Source organism: Brachycentrus maculatus, unplaced genomic scaffold (genome assembly GCF_059751285.1).
Source record: "Brachycentrus maculatus isolate JH-2025_06_01 unplaced genomic scaffold, ASM5975128v1 h1tg000602l, whole genome shotgun sequence".
Classification (NCBI taxonomy): Eukaryota; Metazoa; Arthropoda; class Insecta; order Trichoptera; family Brachycentridae; genus Brachycentrus; species Brachycentrus maculatus.
Window position 1 is genome coordinate 176,308 of NW_028281341.1, and position 26,312 is coordinate 202,619.

General features: G+C 31.8%; 1 protein-coding gene across 1 annotated transcript in view; it reads left to right on the forward strand.

Moving 5' to 3' along the window:
* The window catches only part of LOC148301125 (protein limb expression 1 homolog), a 146,490-nt gene that overhangs the window by 14,648 nt on the left and 105,530 nt on the right, over positions 1-26,312 (forward strand). The window contains exon 2 of the mRNA XM_088273760.1: positions 22,638-23,256. Within this exon, the coding sequence (XP_088129886.1) occupies positions 23,061-23,256 (196 nt within the window). The 5' untranslated portion in view covers positions 22,638-23,060. The remainder of the gene's footprint in view (positions 1-22,637; positions 23,257-26,312) is intronic.

The following is a 26,312-nucleotide window of genomic DNA, read 5'->3' on the forward strand; positions in this document are numbered from 1 at the left end:
ACCCTGTAAATCCCCAGACCTCTATATTTTTCTTTATTTATTTTGAGATTTCAAATAGCAACATTTCTAATATGTTAATTTTAAAATGAATTAAGTTATAAGTTATGAAAGCTGTGACAAAATTGCATACCTGTCTGAAGAATACCGTAAGGAGAAGTGAGTTTTTGATTAAATAAATATTTTAATTATACAGATGAAACAAAGTATGAGACATTTCCTTTACAAAATTATTTTTTATACAAAATAAACACCTCAATCTACAGATTTAATATTTTCCATATCGGTTATTTTCAATTAGGTCTTTGAACTTGGGAAACTTTTTATGTGCATATTTAAATCCGATTATAATGTAATAATTTGGTGTGTCATGCGTTACATCATGTTATATTTATTAGCTAACCAAAGTCCTACCTTTATTTTATAATAAACATTATACATATAGGGTGTTTTTTTAGAGGTATACAAATTCTAATTTTCCCAAATAAATTGATGGTGGTACCCGCCGTGTGGCATGTTGCGCCATCTTATTGAAACCACAGCTCTGTTACATTAATGTCATTCAACTGAGGTATTAAGAAGTCCGTAATCATGGTGCTGTAGCGCTATCCTTTGACCGTAATATTCTGGCCGGCATCGTCTTAAAAAATATATAGGTCAATGATTCCACCTGCCTTATGGGCATACCAAACAGTGACTTTTAATGGATGTAAGGGCGTCTCAATAAAAGCTTCTAAGTTTTCTCCACTCCAAATTCGGCAATTCTGCTTATTGATTTAGCCATTTAACCAAAAATGTGCCTCATCGGTGAACAAAATTTTGCGTTGAAAATACAGATCAAGTTGAATATTGTTTTCGGGCCATTCGCCGAACCTACGACGCGCGTAATGGTCATCCAGTCTATTCATGGTGAAATTGCAAAACGTACTGACTGCAAGTCGACTGTCAACTGTCTCATTGATAGTCTGTAGAAACAATGTTGCCACATTAAAATTCAAACCAATAAAAAAACACCCTATGCATACATAGTTTGTTCTATGATCTTAATCGTAAATCAACGCGTCTCCAATTTTTGATGTTATTCAAATGTAATTACTGAAAACATAAATAATTGTAACATATATTTAATGTTTATGTTCCGCTTAGTACGAGGCTATAAAAAATAATTGCAATGTGAAATCGGGTAGCCTCACTCCGGTAAGCCCTGATAAAATAAAAATATCTTGTGATTCATCCATTTAACATTTCTCGTTCAACGGTATGTAAAGTTATTGCTTAATAATAATAATAATAAAACCCTTATCCGCACCCCAATGGTGCATAGGGTACTGCGTCATATAAACGCAGTGTTATCTTGATCGTTTACACATGAAGGAAAGGTGATCAACCCTCCGCTTCAGGTACCAGTCCAGGGTAATATTGAATAAATATTACAGTGAAAAAATCACTCATATTTATTTTGACCCCCCTTGGGAACCGAACCCGGGTCCTCCAAAACGGTAGCTGAGCGTGCTGACCATTACACTACGGAGGCGGACAAATTATTGTTATTAAGTTATTGCTTACTTTAAAAATGTGATTGATTATATCGCACTGTACGGTCAACTTCATAGTAGACGACTCCCGGGCAGACCACCAAAGAGATGGGTCGATAGCTGGGAATCGACATCGCAGGAGGCTAATTCCGTTTGAAAACAGGCCACAAGGTCTACACCATGAAGAAAAAGAAGAAGACATATTCATGCGACGCAAACTATTTATCTGTACTTTCTGTACTAAATTTAATTTTGATTTCTTACAAGTTTTATCAATTTTATATATAATAGTATAATGGCAAAAACGTTAACTCTAAAATCCCTCTTTGAATATTCCCTGTTATTTAAAGCTTTTAGCCTGCTGAAATACCCTCCGTCTGCCTCCGCAGTGTGATGGTCAGCACGCTCGGCTACCGTTCTGGAGGTCCCGAGTTCGATTTCCAGGGGGTTCAAATAAATATAAGTGATTTTTCACTCTAATATTTATTGAATATCATCCTGGACTGCTACCTGAAGCGGAGGGCTGATCACCTTTCCTTCGTGTGTTAACGATGAAGATAACACTGTGTTTATATAATGCAGTGCCCTATGCACCATTGGGGTGCGGATGGGGGTTTGAAAAATACCCTTATATGACATTTTAAACTACTTGGTGTATTTTGCCAGTTTATAGAACGTTAAAAACTTTATAATACTGCATCATTAGTCAAAATGGCATATTTTTGAGTTAAAGTTTTTCGCCAGTACATCCACGATATGAAAGTTAAGCATGGAGTTGGTAAAAGGGGTATGGAAGTGGAATTTATGCAGCCGAATTGCGATCTCTCAAAAAAACGTACCCCAAAATGATGTTCCGATATTGATATAAGGAAAGAATACAAAGCTAAGATAAGCATTGCCTATAAAATTAAGAATGCTGAGATGGTTTAGGCATGTGAATCAAATGAGTGAAAATATTATAGTTAAACAAATCTATGAAGCAAATGTGGTTGGTAATAGGAGCAGAGAAAGTCCAAAGAATACTTGGCATGATCAAGTATTTGAATACTTGAAAAAGGTCGAGGTCAGGAGTCGGGATAATCAGCAGAGATGTATGAGGAAATGCGTGAATGTTCAAGAAGCGAAGAAGAGGTGAACGTTACACGCGTGTAAAAAATTATCACTAAAGCCAGCCATCTCAGTTATCCCTGGGGTGCTTAGACTTCCATCTTCCTTCATTTAAAAAAGATAGTGGCTTGTCTTATATTCAGACACCTATAATATACAATATATAAATCGATATAATACTTAAATTTATATATATTATAGGTGTCTCAACATAAGCCAAGGCACTATCCTACGAGTTACGTTGTTACTAAATATTCGTAAAAAATACGATAAAGAAAAAAAACATGAATTTATATGATAATCAATATTTTATCACTTTAGAAGTATGTAATAGTAACATTCTTTGGGTTTATGAATAGTAGGTACGGGAACGACGCGAATATTTTTTTTTCCAGGAATCGTCATTTTGCCGTCGTAATTTTTACGACAGTGTGGTATCCTAGGGTTAAAATAAACTCCACTGAACTTGCAGGCGTCATGAGGTTAACAGTTCATCTTATCTTCTTGCGGTAATGGCTCACCTACACGATTCTGTTTTTTTATTTTTTATTTATCTAACCTTTAATTTGACAATTAAATTATTCTGTGCTCCGTTTCACAAAATTAATTTGCATGGTAGGTTTTTTATATATATTTTGACGGGTTGATAAATGTATAATTAAATGTGTAGGAGGGATACCATAATATGACATTGTCTTTAAACAAGATGGACATGTGTGTAAAAGATATCCTACAATAAGCAATTTTACAGATTTCGAATATTAGTAACAAGTCATACATTTTAAAATATAATTATTTATTTCTACTTCTCTGATATAAAATATAATTAATTATAAAATATAATTTTCGATATGCAACTTTATTTTCTGTTAACTCTGGTAACAGTTAACATAAATATTTTTTTGCTTTAAATTCCGCTTAATAAATTAAATGGTATTTTGGGTATAATTTTTTTTCATACCCCCAAATTCTGGCAAGCGCATTCTAGGTTTGTCCCTTCTAGAAACCATTCACTCACTTAAAGCTACCTAGTAATAATTATTTGTGTAAACCAATGTCAAAGTACTAGCGTGTATTACCAGCCATCTTCCACCACCTAAATTACACCAATAGTACAAAACATGGCTAAAACCAGTAAAAAAATAAACCCATACTTCAACAATAACTTGCCGGGAAAAAACTCGATCGTAAAATTGCGTTTGAATCTTTATCGAGGCAATATTAAAGCCTAAGGCTCAAGTTAGCGTGATATTAAAGTGTCGGAGAGGAACAATATTGTCAAACCGGTCGTAAAAACGACCTGCGAAAAACGACCTTATAAAACTATAAAGCCATAGGGAGTTCTGCGAAAGTGTTTTGTCAACAAAAAGAGATTTTCAGTTTATTACTACATTTTACCTACCATATACATTTGTTCCAACCTCCAAGTTGTGAATCATCATTCTTCAGTTATGTCATCAATGTGATAAAAAATGTAAAAAAGTGATTTGGTGGATATTAAACTACAATATGAAGGAGATTCTGTATCAATCTAAACTTAATACCTCTCAACATCCACATACGGTGTCAGATATTGATGCAGAATGCATCGAAACACTAGTCAAAGAGTATTTTAAGAAATAATAGTAAAACCAATTAAAAATTGAATTCGAAATGAACCCTTCTAAGTTTCGTGACTTTGTCAAATTAACAATATGAATATACTTTATTTATTGTTTCGGCATTGACTTTGTGGTAAGACATGTTACAATGATTAAAGAAAACACTTGTTTTATAACGCTTGAGTTTTATTAAAGACTACATGTTTCGGAAGTTAAACTTCCATCATTCATATAAATCATTCATGAATATATGTACTTAACTACAAATTGCAAGAACTGCAGTACAAACTAAAGGTGAAATTATTCCACATATTACATATTTGAAGAAAAAAACGATAATGTGTATTTTTCGCTTAAGGGTAACTGAGGAAACACATTTTATATATACATCTGAATAATTCTTGAAAATAATTAATTGAAAACGTTTTCAAAACATATTTTTAATATGACTATTATTTCCTTTTATTCTTACCCTTATACGCACCTAATGTAGTATAGGGCACTGCATAGTATCGAAGCAGTGTTATTTTGATTGTTAATTATATGATGTCAATGTAATTATCCTTAATAATCCTTCACAGTTAATTATTTTTATACTTTTTGTATCTTTAATCGAATTCAAGTTTTACCTTTGAGTGACAAACACACATTATTCGGTTTCAACACTGGCTTAAAAATAATTATATTTTTTTATCTACGTTTATTTATAATAAACCTATTTCTCTAACTCTCTTTAAAAAATCAGTGCACGCCACTGCGTGCACCTATCGCTTAATTATTATATTTTTAAACATTTATTTATCTATGGTCTAAATGTGCCTAGACTCCTCATAGAGAAAAGCCCTAATGTCCGGGTGCGGCAATTTAAATAATTTTAACATTTACGAACGCGCCCTGAGGATTTTACCAAAGTGCTTACGAAATAGGAGCCGAGAAAGGTTTAGACAAATTCGGTTTTAATTAAATAAAACATGTTTACCTAATGGACGTACGCTGTCCGGTAATTAATTCACGGAACCCTGACGTTATGATAATGATTATTTTTATTTACATTATAAAACTCGTGTCGAATATCTCTATACCGTAATGCAGGTGTCTCGTTCACTTTTGACAGTGGGCACCGCATAATTAATATTAATTGATTTACCCAAACTAATTAGTCGACGTCCCATTATGAAAAAAACTTGCTGCTTTGAAACTATCTGCGAAAAGACTCACAGTAGATGTAGTCACCCGTGGGCGCGGTTATCTATTACTTTTAATACGCGGGGGTTTCAAAAAGTTTATAGAAATTTTGCGAGTATTTTCGCCTAGAATTTTCATTCATTAAACAGTAATTTTAACGAAAAAAACCGAGACTCCTGGACGCTTGCGTATATGAACTAAGTGTAGTGATTTTTTTTAACACCTCAACATAGATGAAGACGAATATGGAAGTCTGGTTATTTAGCGGGCCTACGGCTGTCATAGGCTCGGTGATCACTTTACACACGCGTCAATCATAGGTAGAATTGGTGTATGTCAATCATGGGGAGAATCGGTGAGTATTTCACGTGTTTAAAGTGATTACTTAACCAAGTCCTGTAATTCCATGACTTACATATTCTTCTTCATCTATATACATAATAATTCCTAATTGGAGATAATCCTGATTTGAAAAAAAGTCTGGACACACTCAAAATGTTGTCAGTGTCGTGATGATTAAGTTAATAGATTATATATGATTATTTTTAATTATTGTTTTACTTGTAAATATGACGATTTCTTAAAATCTATTGTGACACGTGTTCTGATGCATTACGCATTATTTTCAAACACCATATATAAGTCTAAGTCTAAAACAAAGTGTCACGTGTCATAATAGATTTTATGTAATAGTGATATTTACCAAATAAAACAAATTAAAATAGACAGATTTTACCATAAAGTGACAAATAAATTAATGAAAAGATAGATTATACCTAGTACATAAGTAAGCTCATATCCTATGTAAACATAGGGGTAAAATCGTAGGAATAAAATCATATACCTGAGTAACCTCATTGCTAACTTAGAATCATTGAATTGTATAAACTAGTATTTTCACATATAAATTATAGTAACTTTAATTATATGAAGTACCGTAAAGTGGGTATACATTGCACCAAAATACTGCATTTTTTCAAAAAATTGTCTATTCAGATCAGGTTTTTTACTTTTTCTGAGGTTTCAACTATTGCAATGTAATAACACATATACCTGTAACATGTCTGATACATTTTTAAATTTTTATCTATTTTGCCTGTATTTTTTTTTATATTTATATTTTGGTGCAAAGTATCCCGGGGTAAAGTACAACTTTGCACCATGATATTTTCTCTACACTTTTCGTACTAGAATCCAAATTGATGCAAAGTAAAGGCTATCCTACAATTTTGTTGCACCTTATGAAGGGTTTTGGCTCACAGTTCACTAAATGCAGATTATAATATTGTATAATTATGGAAAAATAAGACACTTCATAGATTTTTTTTTTTAAATATTGAAAAATCTAACAAAAAAATTTTTTTTTTCAATACTGAAGGTTTAAAATTATATAAAATAAAAGGTGGATATTAAAACATATCGTACTACATAGGTAATAGGAATTAAAATTAAATTAGGTCTAAATATGGTCAAGTTCCGGGACGGTAAAGAAACCTCTTTTGGATTGCATTTTCGGTTCTTTTATGGAACCCGCTACATCCTTCCAAGAATATTGAAGAAAGTCATCCTGCATCGGCCACTTCCACGATTTGAGACTCTCCTGCATGGATTTAACAGCTCTGTCTTTCTTTATTTCCAAAATCTGTCCCGGAAATTTTTCTCCTTCATAACGAAATACGACATATTCTCCCACCTTCTTTTTAACTGGTCCTAATGAAACGGAAGAACAAATTCGATAACTGGTTTCAGTTATCGTTTTTGTTCTTCTCCCTCTTCCTCAAAGCTTCCGTGTGAACTATAATCAGTTAATGCTAGATATGCTGGAAGTTTCGATGCGGAAGGTGGGATCATTGATGTAATTGGTTCAGGTAGCATTTGTGTCTCGTCAACGTTCATTTCGACATTTGGATCGTGAGCAATGCTCTTACCTGGTTCTATCGGTATCGTTTTTCTGCGTTTTAAGACTCAATTCTTCGTTGAATCTGTTTTCTTCCAAAAACTGTTGAAAACTCTGGCGCACGTCATCGTCATACGCTTTTAATGGCAACCGATTAAGCAACTGACTAGTTTTCGCAACAGTCAAGGTTTTATGTCTTTGCAAAAATGATCTTATCAATTCAGAGCCTGGTACGTTGTTCTTTAATATTCGTACTCTTCTGCCAAATCTATCCAAATAGGCTATTAAAATGTAGCGAATGTTAAAAACACTCACTGGGAAACCGTACTCACTCATGTCTACTATGCAGTTTACGAAGGATTGCTCTTCGCCCTTGTCACATATCGGAGGTTTTCCCACAGGTTTTGTGTGCTGACCTTTCAGCTTATAGTTAATCGTCCTTCTGGGGATTTTGAAAATTTCTTCAGCCTTTCTTTGACTGATTGTACCATTTCGAATGGCCTCCAAACACTGCTCCACTCTCTTCGGTGTAAAATCGCAGTATCGTCTGGCATAAGGCCGCTGTTTGTGTGTTCTTGACATTTTTGAAAAAAATATACCATCAGGAATTAAGTAAGTACACAAAACCTATAGATATTTAGCAAACATGTCAAGTTGTATTAGCTGTTTTAAGACTTTTCATCAAATTAATTAACTATGGCCTTTTGTGAATACTTTGCAATTGGTGCAATGTTACCCCAAATGTGGTCAATACAAGTCAGTTCTTAAAAAAATATTATTTTTACAAAAACTTGACAATGTAACTAAAAAATACAGCATTTGAGAAAAGCAGGGCCTATCTACCTACGATTTAGAGACCACTCGCTTGTTGTAACTAGTTTCAGTATACTGATTCCACTAGATTTTTTCGGACACAATTTTCAGACAGAAAAGTTTCTTTACGTTCGGACAGGAAAAACGCATTGAAGCAATAGCGACCGACTGTTACTTCTGTAAACTAAAAAGTAGATTGAAGTGCCATCTATCAGAAACAATAGAAAGTAGAATGAAAAATGACATGTATCAGAGATGACCAGCTCTACAATTTCTTTACAGAAGGTGGTGCAAAGTATCACCCATGGTGCAAAGTATACCCACTTTACGGTAATAGTAAATTTAAACATTTAGAGTAATTCCACTCTCGAGTAGGCAAAGGCTATAAGACTTATAAATATAAAGCCTAAGTAGGGCCATGATAAGAGGTGTTGCATAAACCGTAGATAGATTTTAGAGTCACTTGGATGTCAGGTAATTAAAAATGAAAGTTTTTTAGAAGATATATCTTTTTAGGATTGCCAATGATGTTGAAAAATCATTGCGAAACTCATTGAAAATTAAAAACTTCTCACTATATTGTTGTTTTTAGATGCGACATTTTGAGTATGAAATTGATGATTGATGCTTTAAAAAATTCAGAATTATAAATACACACAGATTGCCTACATAAAAAAATAATTGTTGTGTGTATATTAAATACTATATATCTTCCGAATGAGTAATATACCCATGTTTTGACAGTATTCATGAGCAATATATTAAGTATGTTAAAAAATTTACCAAGATTTATAGATAACTCGACAAAATTAAGGAAGTTTTTTTTTATATAGGAATAAAAAAATCTATGTATTCTATATAAAACAAACGGTAAATAAAGTGTTTAAAGTAACTAGTAAAAAGGTTATATTATGTAATTCAGAGTTAAAAATCGCCTTACACTAAATAACATACACCATTTGCATATTCAAGTATTTAAAATCAATATTTGCTAATAAATTTAAATAAGACTTACCATTTGCCGCCATCGCAATAATATTTATTCAATCTTTCTTTTGTTTATGATTTGACGTTTTATTTACAATGTTTGAAATGAGAACACAGACGTTTTTATCTATTGCTTTTAAAACAAAAGCATTGAAATAATCTGTGGTAATAGAATTCTTAATTTAAAATACTTCGGCCCAATACCGCATTTTATTCTAGTATCGCGGTTGCCATATAAATAAATATATATTTGCCAATTGTGAGAAATGCATAAAGCAGTACGTACCTACCCGACATCGTGGAACATTTTCACAATATCCTTTGAGGTTAATTGTCAAACAAGGTTGTATTATATCTCCTTTCCTCTTACGGACTTGAATGCAACACAATAAGAGACGGCGTCATCTTGATTATTATTGATGTGTCCTAAATTTGAATCTACCTCAATACAAAAGCGTCTATTTCGTATTAATTGTGATGAATAAGTACAGTCGTGATCTAAAGAATCGGCATTATTTTAACAAACTCGTTAGGTACCTGGTATTTTTTATTGTGTGAGAGAAATATACATAATATAATACTTTTGATGGATTGACATACGCTTTAATTAAAAAGGTTTAAACTGAAATTTAATAAATACCTCTAAGTAGGTGCGCAGTGATAAGATCCCAATTATTGTCACATTAAGTACCTACTGTGGTTTAGTCGAAATTGAATATTTATCAAACCAATCATCTCAAATTTTACATATTTTTTGCCACATAAATTTAATCACATTCAATTTTAATTTTTTTACAAAAAATTAATACTGGAATAAAACTTATTTATGGTACTTACTGACACCCTAGATATTTTGAAGTAATATTACGATGCACATACTAGAATTCAAACATTTAATTCGGCTAGATACATCGTTAAATTTTCCTTTTGCGAACTTATGTTGCATGTAAAAATGTATCATGTAGTTATCTAAAAATCTAAAATCATATTTGAATTAAATAGAATATAATGACAATAACTTCAATCGGGTTGTTGTTCCGAGATTAGCGTCGTGGACTCGAGACCACTCAGACACAACTTGATTCCAATTTTTAATAACAATGAATAACTATTGATATATTTGTGTTTATAATAAGAACGTAAATACTTCTCTTTTTCAAAAACAGAAACCAAAAAAATAACAACAAAAAATACCAAATATTTTCTAGTACCTACAAAACTAGTTGCGAGATTTTGCGATGCATTTTAAATATAAAGTTTCAGAATGTACTCATTTCATTCTAATGTATTGAATGTATTCTACTTGCGGTGTTTTTCTTAATAATATCCATCTATAAATCCTTCGTTGATTACAATATTATATTTTTGCAATAGATTACAGCTACCTTAAAACAAAACGTGATAGGTTAAGTGCTATTACAAGATCCATGACTGAAATGACATATTCAAGATAATTTATCAACCATTAGATATATAGAGATACAGAATTACTAATGTATACTAAAAGCATCAAGGTCCCAAAAGCGAAAACAATTATTATGTATAAATAGTTAACGGGTTAATGTTTTTATCTGAATATGGAAAATCCCAGGTTTTTATTAGTTTGTCCTAGATATAAAAATTATCGCGATTGAAACCCATTTAAAAATTCGCATAATTTAAAATTTCTGCTTAAAATTTAATTTCAGTTAAATTTATGATTGGCTAAGGGGACTTACGCTGAACATAAATTAATTATATTAAGTTAAAGTAAATTTTTATGCAAAATGTTTTTGTTTTTTTTTCATGGGGTATTTTTCAGTGATTTATATTTTCTAATATTTTGATTTTTGGCTTTGAAAATGTTTGATTTACAATTGTGAAAGTTTTAAAAAGAATCGCTTGTTTTTGCACTTGTGTATTTATATATTATAATAAACACTTACTGTTTTTTTCTTTAATAAATTATTGCTTGAAGAATTACATTAAAAATTACATCTTCGTTGACTTGCGCTTCTTCATCCCTTGTCTGCGCCCAATGGTACATATGACAAAGCATCGTGTTATCTTGATTGTTAATTGCACGAAAGCAAGGTGATCATATTATGGTAAATAGTTTTATCAACTTAAAATTTCGTTCTTAGGATAAAAATCCATTTTGTAAATAATTAAAAACAAACCAAAGTTTAGGTATTTACGAAAAATATTACTTCTGATCTTGTCGCGGTTCTATGCTACAATGGCGCGCTCTAGTTTGACATACATAGTATCACTTTATTATTGGATACATATAAACGGATCGTTCTGACACTTTGAGATGGATTGTCTTTTCATATACTTAACGTAATTGTGTTGTAAATATAGGAACTTTAAAAAACCATTGCCATATACTTCTTCTTAAGGCCTTACTCCCAAACAGAGAATTCAATCACCGACCGACAACCTGAGAAGTCACACGTCTCTTCAGGCTCGATTTTTTTAACAATGTATGTTGGATAATTTTTAGTTTTTTAGAATACTTACATAAAAAATAATAATAATCCCTTATCCGCACCCAATGGTGCGTAGGGCACTGCGTCATATAAACGCAGTGTTATCTTGATCGTTTTTTTGAACATGAAGGTAAGGTGGTCAGCCCTCCGCTTCAGGTACCAGTCCAAGGTAATATTGAATAAATATTACAGTGAAAAAATCACTTATATTTATTTTACCCCCCTTGGGAATCGAACCCGGGACCTCCAGAACGGTAGCCGAGCATGCTGACCATTGCACTACGGAGGCGGACATAATAATTACGCACTTACAAAATATAGAGAAAATATATTTTTATAATTTTATTAAATCCTCACCTTACAATAACTCATTTTTTCAAAACCATATAACTATTACAACGAAAAACTGATTTTTTTCAATGCGAAAACGGTGTTTTGAGGAAGAAATTAATTAAAAATGTAAAATGATACCTGAATTTAGAGAACATTAAGTTGCGACTTAACGAATACTGGGCCTTAAATAAATAATGTCGGTTATTTGATAATCCCGAGACTTAATCGACTAAATCTACTTAAAATATTTTTTTAAAAATAATTAAGATATTATAGTAAAAACAAATTAAAAATGAATAAAACTATCGATATTCTCGCTAACTTTCTGGCCCCTGAAATTGTTATGTTTATTTCCACTATAAAAAAAGTGTACGCTGAACGAACCAGTGTCGGATAACAAAGAATTTTTATAATTAAAAAATCCATTTAAATTATGTCCAATTTATCCAATAAATCTTGCTGAAATGTGTTTTCAAATATCTGCAACCGCCTCGGCCAATGAAACTCGTTTCAAACAATAAAGACGCCTAAAAAACAGAGTTGCATTATAATAGTATGCCCGTGTTCCTACGTATTTTTTATTTATTCAAATTTGTATCACAAGTTTGCAAATATGATCACTGGTCAAAGATAATTTATTCAACTATTGAACTGTAATGTAGGCGTAAGCTTTGGTGCCTCGTACTCAATTTTATTATATAATTTTTATGTTATTGGTGTCTCAACTCGGGATTAAACATGTATAGTTTTATGTATTCATTTGTAAATCAAACATAGATTTTTTTGAGTCTACTAAGTTGCATTTTATACATTAGTTTGAAAATACCATAACTAGTTTTTGTTAATAAAATACAACTTAGTAGACTCAAAAAATCTGTGTTTGATTTAAAAATTAATACAACATTTTGAGCGTGTCCAAATACTTGTTCACAAAATCTGGATTATCTCCAATTACAGGAGTTGTTTTCATATTATTTTTTAACATCTCATCAAAGATGAAGAAGAATATGGAAGTCTGTGCATTTACGGAGCTGGCGACCGTCATAGGCTGGTTAAAGTGATCACTTTACACTCGTGTAACATTCACCAATACTACCCATTATTGACAACCACACTACTCAAAAGTAAACACTTGTGTAAAGTGATCACTTAAACCAGCCTATGACGGTCTTCAGCCCCGTAAATGCCCAGACTTCCATATTCTTCTTCATCTTTGATGAGATGTTAAAAAATAATATAAAAATTAATGCATAAATGAAAATGAAGTTGTACAAATTAAACGCCGAATCAATAAATCTACTTTTTTTGTTCGGAAGTAGATGGAAGTCTTAGCACACAGCATCACAGCGCTTGCGACCTGGCATTTTGCTGGCTTAAGTGATTGCTTTGTATACTTATGTAACGTTCACCATTCTGCCCATTATTGAACATCCATATTGCATTAATTTTTCAAAAGTTGTATCATCCAACAGTTTTTAGACATTGTTTATAATATCTCTTATAACATTTTCACAATCGAACATAGGTGAGATTAAATCCGAATTATTTTATAAGTATTTTCAGAGGATATACGAAACAAGATGAAAAATGTCTGGGTTGATATTTTTTATGTTTTCAAATATTTCTTGACATAATAATATTTTTTTCTATTTCTACCCTTTTTGTCTCTTAAAAAATATCACTTACGCTACGACTAATTACCTGCTAAAATCGGATTTCAATTGATATTGCCTTCCTCTACCTAACTTTTGATGTCTAATCTACCGAGCTTCCACGAAAGCGTGAACTCTTTATTTTGTCTCTAAAGGACACTCTAGCTGACCATCTAAGCATTCGCATTTCAGCAGTTTCTAGTTGCCAAGTGTAAGTGATATACATCGTCCAGCATTCGGAGCCATATAAGAGAGCGGGTCTGACATTTGTTTGGGAGATTTTTCCCTTTAACTTGGCTGGTTACCATTAGACAGATCTTTACCTATAAAGCTGTACAGAAAAAAATGTATGGTGTGGGTAGAGCCTTTCTTTAGATTTAATTCGGACTTATATAATGGATATTGCTTGATTTATGAAACATTATGAAAGTTTTATTAATTTGAATTATATTCATACATAAACAATAGAAATATAACGAATTTGTATCAGGTTGTGCAATATTAGTAATATCAAGGAGTATGAATGATATTTATTGAAGTGAAATAGCACACAGTTAGGTTGCAATGTTTTCTCAAAAGGGCGGGATAGATTAAATCTAGAATCTAACCAAAGTGGTTTGTGAACTTGTTGACCTCAGTAGTGCAGAAAAGATAGCAATCTCAAATTGCATAACATAACTATCAGGGATATACAACAACTAACTAGATGTATTGAAATGATCTAGTTCAATACATATCTAGTTCCTTATAACTAGATATTTATTGATCTAGTTCTATAAAGATCTAGTTCGATTATGTACGGTGTAATGGGAGGGGGAGACGGAGGAGGATTCGATATACTCGTATATCTATATATTACGAAAAATATTTCCAAAATATTGCTAATCCAATATCGTTATCTGCTTATTGAAGAATATCATATAAATTTACAATTTTTAATTTATAAAAATAATAAAACAAAAACATTGAACACATTATTTCCTAATATAGAGATTAGAAACAGAGTTTGCTTATTATTAATTTACATAATGTTTATAAAATGCTTCAAAAACTCTTTAACTCAACAAATCGATTAAGTTTATTTTTTACTCACTAAACATAAAAATCAATTAAGTTTATTCTCCAAGTTAAACTCATAAACTAAACGAACCGATTAAGTTGATTTTGAAAACTCACGATGTTTTCAAATCAATTAAGTTCATTTTCATTAAGTGTACAAATCAATTAAGTTTATTCTCCAAGTTAAACTCATAAAGAATACGAGCCGATTAAGTCAATCTCACAAAGTTTGAATCACAAAGCGTTCAAATCAATTAAGTTCATTCTCCACCTTTAATTCGCGAGTGTTCAATTCGTTTAAGTTCATTTTCCACGAGCCGCTGTTGATTCGTAGTACGAAAAAACCTGTGTGCCTCCACGTGTAATATCTGCTTTGCTGTGGGAACAGCTACGGGCGTGCACTATTATTTTTTTTATTAACATATATAGTATTTTTTATAGCCCATTTTGTACGAAATTATTCAACTGGAATGGGTGTATGCGCATAAATAATGCTGCGGCCATACTTCCAGTAGTCTGACACAGCCAGCGCAAGATATAATTATTTTGATCTTTTCTGGTATGCATATGCAGAGTTATAATCACTGGTAATATAAGTGCAAAGGGGTTATATGTCCAGGATATGCTAATTTATTGGGAAAACTCCACATTTATCTATAAATAGAACTGACTAGTTCTCTACTGCTCAGGAATGTACTCAACAGAATCATTTTTATTCATCAATTTTTTAAACAATTTATGTTGACAAACTATGATTTTTACAATTCATATATTACATTAGAAAAATAAACACATAAAGCTTTTTTCTCTATATCTTATTACTAGCTATGTGTGGGCGTTTTCTTCACTAAAATAAGTTAATTAGATTGATTTGAAAAGCGTGCTTAAGTTTTCCGATGTAAACTCTGCCTTAGAGCACGCAAACTGCCGGCAGGACTCAATTTTATTTTTAAATGTACGAAAAATAACTTAATTATTTTCCTTCATATCAAAGTTTCACAGACAAACATTGAGTGAACAACATTTTCAGTGTGTTCAAATACTTATTCACAAATCTGGGTCTCTACTCTCGATATCACAACACAGATGAAAAATAATATGGAAGTCTGGGTACTGGGGGATCTGTGCTATTAATTAAAGCTTTCTCAAACTAGCCATACATGGTTCCAGTGAGCTCACACATTTAGCGTCATGAGATTATTATATATGTAGGATTTTACAAAAATTCAACAAAGATGGAAAAGAATATGGAAGTCTGGATACTGAGGGTATCTTCTAAATAAAAGCTTCATCAAACCAACCATAGGTGGTTCCAGTTAACCAGCGTCATGAGATTCATGATATATGTAGGATTTTACAAAAAAAAGTAGCGTTGTTGTCAAACGATGAAATAAAATAAAAAATATGCATTTAACTCTAAAAAAAATCTAATTGTTTAATCTTTTCGTGATTGGTTGGAATCGAATCCTAGTATCCAGTTTCGTGGCTGATCGTTTAGTCAACTACTCCACGGCGCTTGTCCATTCTTCAATATCTCTTCTATCGTCATAAATATCCTACTCTTCATTTACTGCCTCAAATATCGCCAAAGTACTCAATTTGCAGAATTCTAGCGTGGGAAGTTCTGTGGTAGTAGCTTGTTCTCTAGAGACGGCCACACTTGACACTTGAAGTTTTGCAAATGAAGCACTTGAAGAGTGAGTACTTCAAAAGTCTTCGTGAAATGTCGAGGTAGGTCGTAAAGCCCAGTTTACATTATTCGATTTACTAGTAGTGTTAGAATAAGTCTATACCGTCACAAAGCATAATATAAACACACAAAATAGTACTATTTATAACCCTCCTCTGTGATATAGTGGGTAACGCATTTTGGCACCATGCTAAAGGTCCCAGGAGCATCAAAATAAAATAAGTGATTTTTTTATTGTAATATTTATTTCATATCAATCTGAACTGGCACATAGGTGCTGGACGATACAATAAAGTGCCCTTTGCACCATTGGGTGTGACATAAGTTTAGAAGAAGAAGGGAAGGATTTGTTATATCTCTTTTGTTTTTACCCAGTTTTTTAAAGTATGTTTACAACACAATGACTTTACGTCATGTTTGTTTATGAAAGGGAATTCCGTTAGAAATTGTAAGAGCAATTGATTTATATATGTACATGCAATAATAAAGTGACAACAGACGAGAGAACTGCGACAAGATCAGTAGTAATATTTTACGTGAATACCTAAACTTATACATTTTTTTAAATAATCAAACAATGGATTTCTACCCTTGAAACGATGCATAGGGTTGATAAAGCTAAATACTGTCAAATATAATAATAATAAACGCAAACCCATTTACAATATAGGTTTTCGTCTTCCTCTTAGTTTATTTCACTCCATCTTCATTAATTTACATTAGAAAAATAAAGACATAAAGCTTTTCCCCATATATGATTACTCGCAATTTATGTGCGTTTTCTTCACTAAAATTAGTTAAGTAGGTTGATTTGAAAAGCGCGCTTAAGTGCTCCGATGTAAAGTCTGCCTTAAAGCACGCGGAACTTGTAACACTGAATTAATAACTGATGAGTTATTGTCTACCAGTACGTAAGAGTTCAATGACTGATCAGCGACAGATATTTATTACGAAACTGTTAATTTATTAAGTATTATAAATCCCCAATAATAACTGTAATCTTTAGCGCATATATTAAACAATATATATTGGTTGCTTGGAAGAATATACAAAATAACAATAACTTCGTACGAAAGATTATCGAAAGAAAATGTTACGATATTAAAAAATACTGTTAACTTACAACATTTTGGGTGAGTCTAAATTCTTGTTCACAAATCTGGATTATCTTCAATTATAGATTTTTTTTACATCGCAATATAAATGGAGAAGAATATGGAAGTCTATTGAAATTTTAGTGAAATCAAGCACTAATAACTCCTATAATTTGAGATAATCCAGATTTGTGAACAACTATTTGGACACACTCAAAATGTCGTAAATTCAAGCACTATGTTTCGAATTTGAACAATATATAGAAGATCCAAGAATTTGAGTAGTGTAGTTGTCAATCATGGGTAGAATTGGTCAATGTTACTCGTGTGTAAAGTGATCACTTAAACCCGCCCATGACGGTCGTAAGCCCCATAAATGCCCAGACTTTTATATTTTTCTTCATGTATGTTGAAATGTTAAAAAAAAACTAAAAATTTAGCAAAATAAGCGTGACACCGTCCATAAATGGAACATACTTATTTAATTTATTGTTTCGGTATTTACTTTGTGGTAAGATATTATGAAATTATTATAGAAAACACTTGTTTTTTTACCACTTGAGTTTATTTTATGGCGACTGGTTTCGGAAGCTAAGCTTCCATCTTCAGGTCTAAATGTAAACTTTATTAGATCTGAAGATGGAAGCTTAGCTTCCGAAATTAGTCGTCATAAAATAAACTCATGTGGTAAAAAAAAAACAAGTGTTTTCTTTAATAAGAACATATATATGATAGTAAAATATGAATGAAAGCTTGGGGTTGAAATCAGGACTCATTTGTAAATAATAATCGTCCATTTTACACATAAAACATGTATCATTCAAACATAAAAAGCTTCACCCCTGTTGTATAATATATTTACACGATTATCGTGTGATTTCATTTATACATATGTTTTTATCAATGCCAGTGCGATCCCTGTGAGTTATGTGGCAATTTACATCGTCATTAACATTAATTCTAACGATAAAGTGAACGTTTCCTTGTATCTGCTGTGATGTATAAATTCTGTTCGAGTGTGGGATATCTCAGTAGGAATGTAGATATTATCATTCACTGGCGCAATATTAATGTCAACAGAATCCGCTGTCTTTCGACTAATGACTAGTAAAAAGGACATAATTATTAATATCGCAGTAACAACATTTTGAGTGTGTCCAAACACTTGATCAAGTATTTGGACACACTCAAAATGTTGTAAATAAATTAACTGGTCAAATTATAAGCTAAAACAATAAAAATGAAAATGATATTATCTGGCGTTTCTCATGTATTATATGGGATTATAATCCAGGATTCGGACCTCACATACTAATAAAAGAGTTTCTGCTCAGTAAAAAGCTTTTACATCTCACCAATAGATGTCTCTAATGAGGTTCTAGTGATTCAACAACAACGTTTCAAAATTGGATCATATATGTAGAACTTCCAAGATTTTCAGTAGTGTGGGTGTCAATCGTGGGTAGAATTGATTTAAGATTTTTATTTGATTTAATGCTAAAGCATAGCCCTTTTTATTTAAATGCATGCAAGATCCTTTCAGAATTATTTTACATACTAGGAGACAACTTAAAAATTTAATTTGAATTTCAATACCGCTTTTAATTTGACCGGCTATTTTATTCACAACATTTTATACGCATTTAAATTTTTGTTCACAAATCTGGATTTCTCTGCTTATAAGTTAATTTTTACATTTGTAAAACTATGTTTACATTTTTACAGAATATAAAAAAGTCCGTAGAGAAATCCATATTTATGAACAAGAATTTAGCTACACTCCAAATGAGATTTTTTTTTCTTTTTTGTAGAGGACTTGTGACTCCCGCGGGGGTACATTTACACGCGGTGTGACATTTCTACCGCGGAGTAGAAATGTCACAATAAGCTTTTTAAAATAAATTCTAAAAATAATCTATTGAATAATATATTGTTTCAAAATTCTTCACCTTTGTTTTCAAACTCCGCCCCTCGACTCACCCCCTCCCCCTAACTTACCCCTCTCCTTATTTATAGAACAGTTTTTATTTTATTTTATATTTTAGTTATTATTCAGACCTGACGATGGAAGTTTAGCTTCCAAAACAAGCAGTCATTAATAAACTCAAGTGGTATAAAAAAATGTTTCCTTAATCATTGAAACATGTCTTACCACAAAGTAAATGCCGAAACAAAAAATAAAATTAAAATAAATTAATAAAACACCTGTTTTAGACCACTTTTATTTTGTGCACACGACTAGTTTCGAAAACTACAGATGTGGTTGAAACTAGTCGTGTTTACTTTAATAAACTCAAAATGTGTCATATACAAGTATTTTTTTTTAAATATTTAAATCACGTTATTCCGTAAAATTAATACCAAACCAATTAATAATATTCTGTATCCATGAAATATTTCCCAGGCACTTCAACAGATCTTATTATGCTAATTGAATTGAATGAATAATATCAATCAAAAATGACATAAGTAACTCATTAACACCTGGCAGTCTTCAATTAAATTTATTTCGAATTTATAAATCTTTCCGGAAGGCTTGTTACTAACTATTATTTTTATGAATGCGATAAGATTAAAACCTGTATTTAGCCTTGTCTGATGGTTTCTTCGTGGTCAAAACCACCATCAACTCCTATGGCATCCACATAATAGTAAATTATAATGTACATATGACGGTAAAAGAAGCTAATTCACTGTTGAAGCTTGAATGTGATTTGTGATAATATCACTTATTTAAACGTGTGAAATTTTCAAATAGAATTAGCTTTCATACAGGTTTCTTCCCACATAACGATATTTGTTTTTCTTTATCCATTTATTTATTTTTAATTGTTGAATCTAAGCACGCTTTGTTGTGCCTCAGATCTTCTCATCTGTTTAAATGGAAATAAAAAAAGATAGTGCACTCATTTAAAATATTTAATGTTTAGTTCCACAACGCTTGTGTGTACACAATATTTTAGCAGCTGTTAAAAAGCTGTCTGCTGAGATCAATGTTTGGTATTGTCTATATTGCTCCTACGTCAAACAGATAGTGCTGCCATTGTAGTAAAAAAATGGTAAAAAAACATGTCACGACTATATAAAAACGTTGTGTCATAATTTCGTAGAAATTAATGAATACTTTGGAGGTTTAAGACTTTGAAGGAACGAACATACAGTTTCAATAGATTCAAATTAACATATGTCCGAATTTGAAAGGTTATCAGCCCTGCGCTTCATGTACCAGGTAAAATTAAATAAATAAAACAGTGAAAAATCACTCAAATGACCCCTTTGAGAATAGAACGCGGGACCTCCAGCGTGGTAGCCAGACGCGATGACTATGGAGGAGGACGTATAATATATGTTGAATGTTTTTTTTGCAGTTTGTGGCACGACTATAAAACTTTATAAAATAAGAACTAAAACAAAAACTTTGTTTTTAACCACTTTTGTTTTTGGTTCTTTTCTCCAACCAGTTCTTGTTAGAACCCTGTTATCTTCAGAGATGGACATATACGAGTCCATCCCTTAAGAGGACAAGGTTCTTAACGAAATCGGTTGGAGAAAAGTACCAAAAATTAAAGTGGTTAAAAACAAAAGTGAAGTTATATAAAATTTTCATCAAGTTTGAACAGTTAATGAATAAAATTTAAAACAATTTTGCATGCAATAAGTTTACGACTTCTAAGTAATAGATTTATATTATCCACTGACACTTCGTGATGGAATTGCATTTTAATATATTATTAGATTAAAACCAATATTTTTAGCTTTTCCAGTTTATTTTTATTTGACCAGCGACCGGGTTTCGTCGTTACCGACATCATCACACTGGTGGGTCCACCAGTCTGATGATGTCGGTAACGACGAAACCCGGTCGCTGGTCAAATAAAAATAAACTGGAAAAGCTAAAAATATTGGTTTTAATCTAATAATATACTTCTAAGTAAAATAACTTATTGGTTTCCACATACACACAGACATGCATATTGGGTGTGCATGTGTGTATGTGTTAATTTGAATATATAAAGCTTGCTCGTAACCGCAGAGTCCCATGATCTTCAATTATTTCCGTCTATACATAGTCAAGTTTGATGCGTGGTTAATTTTGCACGCGATAATATAATATGATATTCCTATGCAACGTGATTCTCTGCTTAGTACTAAAACATATTAATTACAAAAATTATATATGTTTTATATTTAAAAATAAAAGAATTGTTTCGCCTACTTTCAAAATAAATACTTCATCGGAATGCCAATTGTGGGTTTTATTGTTTAAAATATTTAAATGCCCAGTTCCCAGCATTGAACAAAGTGAATGGTGCACTGAAATCAGTTATAGCAAATAAAAACCTATCAGCGGAAGCTAAACTGGCAGTGCACAACGGAGTCCTGGTTCCAACTCTAATGTATGGAAGTGAAACATGGAGTTGGCAAAAGAAGGATGAAAGTAGACTGAATGCAGTCGAAATGCGATCTCTCAGAAGAATGTGCGACAAAACGATGTATGATAGATGTGCGAATAGCGAAATAAGGAAGGAATGCAAAACTGAGATAAGCATTATCGATAAAATTAAGAAAGGTGTGTTGAGATGGTTTGGACATGTAGAACGAATGAGTGAGAAAAGAACGGTAAAACAAATTTATGAGGCGAATGTTAGTGGGAAAAGAAGCAGAGGAAGACCGAAAAAAACATGGCACGATCAGGTATGCCAAATACTTGAAAGTGGTCAGGTTAGGAGTCGTAACAATCGGCGGGTATGTATGAGGAGATGCATGAACGTGGAAGAGGCGAAGAATGTTTGCAAGGACAGAGTGGTGTGGCGCTCTATTCTCTCTGCCTACCCCTGCGGGGAAGCGGCGTGATGGTTAGTTAGTTAGTTAGTTAAAATATTTAAATACTTGAAAATCCTGCTAAAAATACTTAAAAACAGCGTTGTATTTCAAATTCCTCTATATTCATAAAACTTGCCTTCTAACCCATATCGGCCAAAACCTGTTCAAGTAACAGAAATAAAAAAATATTCAAAATCAGCAAAAATAAAAGTCGTTAAAAGCTCAATGTTTGAGTTTTATTTAATAAAGCTTTGGAAATATGCCACAAAGCTTAAATATAACTCAACCGAAAAGTATTATATTTCCACAAACTCTTTACCATCAATATCAATATCATTGATTGCCCACATTTTGACATTTAAAATAATACTAACAAACTGTTTTTTTTTCAGATTGACGCGTATTTCACCAAAGACATCGATAATTTTTAAAACAATTCGTACAATACTTGTGATACTTTAAATTTTCAAATATTAATCAAGAGCTTTAATTCATACATAGACCTCTAAAAGTTCAAATATATTAAATTACGAACTCGTAAGAATAGTGCAAAAGATACATTTTAAGTGCTAGTGACAAAATTCAACAGATACATATTTTTTTCTGTAGATTGTGTTCATTGGAATAGTTTTAGAATTTTCTTGATTAAATATCATACAGAAGACGTGTTTCATATACTGTCTTACAAAACTCGTGTTTATTTGAGGTTTATAACGTGACATAGTGGTATTACTTTTTTTCGTCTCCCACTGGGTGTTTTGTGATGTGCAATGCTGGCCAAGACATGAGTGAGGGCTAAGCGCAGGCGTCTGACGATGCAAGGAGTTGTGATGAGTAAGCCCAAGATCGCGGCGCTGGGCGGCGGAGTGGGCGGCAGCGGCGCACCGGCGGCGACGCCCGGCGAGACGAGCGCCGCTGCGGCGCCGGACGCCAGGGCCAAACAGGTTCTCAAGGAGGCTGTGGACGCGGTTGTCAACAGCTTTGCAAAGCACACGCAAGGATACGGCAGAGGTGAGTGAAAGTCACTTGTTTGTTTGATTGTTTACATCCAGTAGAGGAAAAGCTGAAGCTTTCTGGTCGACTCTGTCGTGTATCATATTTCAGCTTCGATAAAATAAGGGAGTGGTACTTTTCAGTGTTTATTTATTTATTATGTGTTGTCAACGATTCCACCCGTTATTTTTCAGAGTTTATTTGTATAGTTACTTAGTAATAGTTAATATAGTAATTTATGTTATGTTAAAGAATGGTGGCAGTCGTCAAAAAAATACACTTCACAAAAAAGTACTGAATTGAATCCGGAAATAATTATCAAAGATTAACACGAAATCATTGCCACTTACTATGCTATTTTCAGTTTTAATTACTTAAACTATTGTAGTTTACGAGAACAAATAAGAGTTATAATTAAGGTTCAATGTATCATAAAACGCATATCATTTTTTTTTCAATTATAAACCTATTAAAATGGCTATACCTCAAGAAAGATGTTTAGAAAATACCCCTAGAAAGATGAAGTAGAAATAGTTATTATTATAGTTAGTTATTATACAGACCTGAATGATGGAAGTTTAACTTCTGAAACATGTAGTCTATAATAAAACTCAAGTGGTAAAAAACAAGTGTTTTCTTTAATCATTGTAAGTAGAAATATATTTTACCATATTATTGTTAGTGAGGCTTTTTCGCAGCGAACAACGGATAAGAAACGCCTGAAATACTAAAAGTATATGAAGATCAAAGGCGAAATAAAGGAATGGGTAAATGATCAAGAATTTATTTTGTAAAAAATATATTAAAAAATTTAATATTATGTTTATTTTGATGAATTAGTTATAAAAAATATGTAAAAATAACTCCACCAATAAAACACATAAGGTGGCTTGGTGGGTCTCCGCAGAAAAAATATGTATTTATTAAGAACGTATGTATTTATGTATATATTGTTACAAAAAATACATATATTGTTTAAAAAAATAATGTAATTTTATAAATTAAGGATATCCTTGTATGTGGAATAACCTTCATTGGAGAGTAACCTGAAAAAGAAAAAGAATACTAACCAAAACAACATATCATTTGCTCTCTTTTAAACCACGTCATACTTTGTCTCAAGGACGATACGTTTTATAGGTTCATTGCCCATAATAGTTTTGAATATTTGCGGTTATCAGAAAAAATATCTGGTAATAATTAATGAAAATTATTTCCTGTGTAAGAAACTATTGCGCATAAAGTCATAGAACATTACAAATCAGTATCTTTTAATAATAAGGTCAGAAATCGATTAAAAATGAGTTTGAAGAAAAAAAAACAAATTAAACTGAGTGAGTGTACTCAGTGAACCTGTTAAAATTTTAGCAGTTCAACGAAAAGTCCATATAAAAAAGTAGAATAATTGATTCACTTTGTCCTTTATCTTAACTTTGTTTATTGATTCAGCATAATTTTGTCAAATAACATGATGATTTAAATATTAACATACAACACTTGTAGAAGACCACATTTGAGATAATTAATGTAAACACGACTAGTTTCGAGAACTACAGATATTTTCATAATCAGTTTGTTTAAAAATTTTATTGAATAAAATACTACTTCCGACTTTTATCCATACGGCATAAGGCACTACATCAAATCGCTGCAATGTTAATTTCACACTTTATTATATAAACAAAGGTGATCAGTCCTACGCTGCAGGTACCAGCCCAGGTATCAAACGAATGTTGGTGTGAAAAATAATTTTAATTATTTTTAACCCCCTGGAAATCGATCCCGGAACCTCCTGAATGGTAGAGTGTGCTAACCACTACACTATGGAGATGCACATAAATGCAATAAAATTAACGAGGAAAAGATATCATATGTAGTATTTTAAACATAATTTTAATCTTGGTAAATATTTTTTAGAAGGTTTATAATAGATTCATAATAGTTAAGTTATAATTAAAAAAGGGGTATTTAAAAAAAAAATTAATGATTTTTATTAATATGTAAGACTTCTTTCGAAAACTAACAGATGTTTTCATCTTCTAATAAAAAAAATTTAAAAGTTTTAATTTTTACCAGAAGATGAAAACATCTGTAAGTTTTCGAAGCTAGTCGTGTATATTGTATAAATAAAACTCATTAAAGTGGTAAAATCAAGAGTTTAATTGATAAAAATTATCCACATTACATTCCACAAAGTTAATGCCGACTTAATAAAAATATAAAGAATGGGTAATTATTTCTTAGTAAATAGCTTACATGTATGCTGTGGAATTAACTTACTATTTTGCCCATCAAAGTGTGAAATTTTCATGAATAAAAAAACGACTATATTTTGGGTGGTGCGCGGATAAATATGTATTAAAATTTCGTAATTTGTCTTAATAAAAGCTTCTTTTTAATCACGCTTCGTGAATTCAGTATATTATGACTACTGTGTGAACTGCTTAATATTCATCCTATGCCCGGAATCACTTCCCATGACGAAGTAATGTGTCTTAGTGCGTTCCGTAATATTATATACCTACATACTTGCATGTATGAGCTTTAAGCCGATACTATTGGCTCATACTCGTACGTTTATCTTGAGAACTTGTGCGTCTTGGAATGCTTCAAATTCTTTTGTATGAAAGTTTTGTAGTGTGGCAAAATTCGAAATACTTGTTTTCTCAATACAGAAAATTCAATGAAAAATATAAATGTCCATGAACTACTCCATTTCTAAACGGAAGTTTACTTTTTTTATTTAAATAGTATGGTTTTCAATCCTTGGTAGAATGATAAATGTTACACGTGCATAAATGGATCAGTTAATTATTCTTAATATTTTAAATATTACAACCATTTACATTGTGGTTAGTCATTTTAACTTTTGTGTTTTTTAAGAAGAATGTTAGTAATATTAGCTATTCATTATATATAACTATTAACCGAGATTTTTTTCTTCCGTTTTCAAGAGTACTAATATAACATACATTTTTGTAAAGAATATAAAAGTGATCAGTGTAACCTAAATAATTAACTAACCATCACGCCGCTTCCCCGCAGGGGTAGGCGAAGAGAATGAAACGTTACAC